This window comes from Dipteris shenzhenensis, chromosome 2 (assembly GCF_047967505.1).
Source record: "Dipteris shenzhenensis isolate YYH24624 ecotype China chromosome 2, Dip_SZ_1.0, whole genome shotgun sequence".
NCBI lineage: Eukaryota > Viridiplantae > Streptophyta > Polypodiopsida > Gleicheniales > Dipteridaceae > Dipteris > Dipteris shenzhenensis.
In genome coordinates, this window is record NC_141597.1 from 54807342 (window position 1) to 54809912 (window position 2571).

At 52.7% G+C, this 2571-nt stretch overlaps 1 protein-coding gene across 1 annotated transcript; it reads left to right on the forward strand.

Annotated features, from left to right (window-relative positions):
* Positions 1–315: 315 nt before the first annotated feature.
* Positions 316–2065, forward strand: LOC147904998 (24-methylenesterol C-methyltransferase 2-like). Its single transcript, XM_087389270.1, has one exon. The coding sequence runs from the start codon at positions 509–511 to the stop codon at positions 1595–1597; it is 1089 nt and encodes a 362-aa protein (XP_087245396.1). The 5' UTR covers positions 316–508; the 3' UTR covers positions 1598–2065.
* Positions 2066–2571: the final 506 nt, after the last annotated feature.

A 2571-nucleotide genomic window follows, 5' to 3' on the forward strand; every position in this document is an offset into this window, starting at 1 on the left:
TTGTAGGGTCCTTGCCCGCCTTGTATTTGTCTGTGCAATGTCCGATTGCAAGGGAGAGGCAAGGGTTGGCCTTCCAGATGCCTTCGAGCAGCTACAGCAGGCTATCTGAAGAGCTTGGATAAGCTCTCATGTGCCGAGGGTGAGAGATAGGGCCAGCCGGCCAGATGAGGCGGGGGAAACAAAAGGGGCCAATCGAGCTGGCTGTGTCAGGGGAACCGGGGTAGCCGGTGGGAGCCGGTGGAAGCCGGTAGTCGTCTTCTCCAACGTGGGGGGGGGGGTACATACAAACTTTTAGCCAAAAAGAGTACATAAAAAGCAGAGCTTAGCGACCTCTTCTCTCCGCCATAGCTTTTCTGCACGCTCTGGCTGGCTATGGCGATCTAAGCTCCATAGCTTCTCTTCAGAGCTTCCCCCCCTCGGCTATGGCTTCCCTCTCCTCCTCCTAAGCTCATCCCCCCCCCCCCCCCCCGGCCCTTTTCCTTGTTTCCTCCCCCCCCCCCCCTTCGCCATGGCTCCTGATCCCCTCACCCTTGCCCTCCTCCTCCTCTCCCTCGCCCTCGCTGCCTCCATTTACTGGATCGTCTGCGTCCTTGGCCCTGCCGAAACCAAGGGCAAATCTGCCGTCGAGCTCGGCGGTGGCTCCCTCGCCCGTGAGCAGGTCGCTGATAACTACAAGGAGTATGCCGCCTTCTTCGACAAGCCCAAGCAGATCGACTCCCCTGACCGCGTCCCCAAGCTCGTGGATACCTTCTATAACCTCGTCACCGATATCTATGAGTGGGGATGGGGGCAGAGCTTCCACTTCTCCCCGGCCATCCCCGGCAAGAGCCACCGCGAGGAGACGAGGCTGCACGAGGAGAGGGTGGTGGATCTCCTCAAGATCAGCCCCGGCGAGAAGGTCCTGGACGCTGGGTGTGGCGTCGGAGGTCCCATGCGAGCCATTGCTGCCTATTCCAGAGCCAACGTCGTCGGCATCACCATCAACGACTATCAGGTCGCTCGAGCTCGCAGCCACAACAAGAAGGCCGGCTTGGATGCGTTGTGCGAGGTGATCTGTGGCAATTTCCTGCACATGCCGTTCCCCGACAACTCTTTCGACGGCGCTTACTCCATCGAAGCCACATGCCATGCCCCTCAGCTCCGCGATGTGTATGCAGAAATCTACCGGGTGCTCAAGCCCGGCAAGCTGTATGTGACCTACGAATGGGTCACCACTCCCAAATATTGCGCAGACAACGCAGAGCACGTCGATATCATCCACGGGATTGAACATGGGGATGCCCTTCCCGGGATCCGGAGTTACAAGCAGATCGTGGAGGTCGCGAAGGATGTTGGCTTTGAGGTTTTGGTGGAGAAGGATCTGGCTCTACCCCCTGCTCAGCCATGGTGGAAGAGGCTGAAGATGGGGCGTTTTGCGTACTACAGGAATCACATTGTCATCGCCTTGTTGTCGTTCCTTGGGATTGCTCCGCAGGGAGTGGTAGATGTGCATGAAATGCTGTTCAAGACCGCTGTGTATCTGACCCGTGGCGGGGAGACCGGGATCTTTACCCCCATGCATCTGCTGGTTTGCCGAAAGCCTGAAAGTGCGCAATGAGTACATGGGTTTTGAGTCCTTGCTACGGTTGGAGGAGTTTGTCGGCATTGCAATTGTCGTGAAGAGATGAGCAGACTTTGTGGAAATAGCATGGGGCTCTTCATTCTTCGCTTGATCTTTGGGATCCAGCGCGACTTCTGGTTTTGAGCTTTACGGCCAGGAGATCTCGTCTCGTATGTTTTCCTGGCATGGTAGATTTAGTACACATTTTTTTGAAGTTATGCAGCACGATTTCTTTTACAAGACTCATAGTTGTCAGCCTGGCTTGGCTTCGCCGCCGATTCAAACCTGCGCTCGCTTACAGGCGAGAGCCACTTTCTTTGATTATTGTGTAATGAGTTTTGGAGTGCAATTACAGCTTTGAATTATGTTTGCATGCTCTCAAGGACCGCATCCGGAGTGTGCCAAAAGGAACTCATTTTCTATTTTAGTAACGGGCGTATCAAAGTTTCAACTTGATGTTCTCAATCGAACGTTTCAGTAGACTGTGGTGGTTTTGTAGTCTAGTTTTACCCGTTTGTACGCTTTCAAGGGATTAAAGGAAATATCGAAGCTTCATATGCACACGGTTTTTTGAGTGCTAAGTTCCAGCTCCCACATCCATTCCAGGCCTTGAGAAGACATATGCTATTTCTGATTCCTGAAACCAGTAATGACTAGACAGAATGCACCGCTGGGGATTAGACTCTGTGATGCAGTCGTGGGAAGCTCTGTACTTGAATTGCACAGTTGCTCTCCTTTGTAGCGTCTGTCACTTCACTGCCGCCTGATACAGGATGTTGGTATTTTAACACTCAAGTAGGATGATAGTTAGGCAGTACATATGAATAGTCTAGATTTTTTGGTAGTTGCCTGGAACATCCACAGCAAGATTTGTAAGTGCAGATCTATGTTTGTCCTAGTAAGTATTTGTGTGGGTGCAGTGATGCTGAGTAGCTATCTTACTTGGGTTTTCAGTGAACAGGTTCATATAT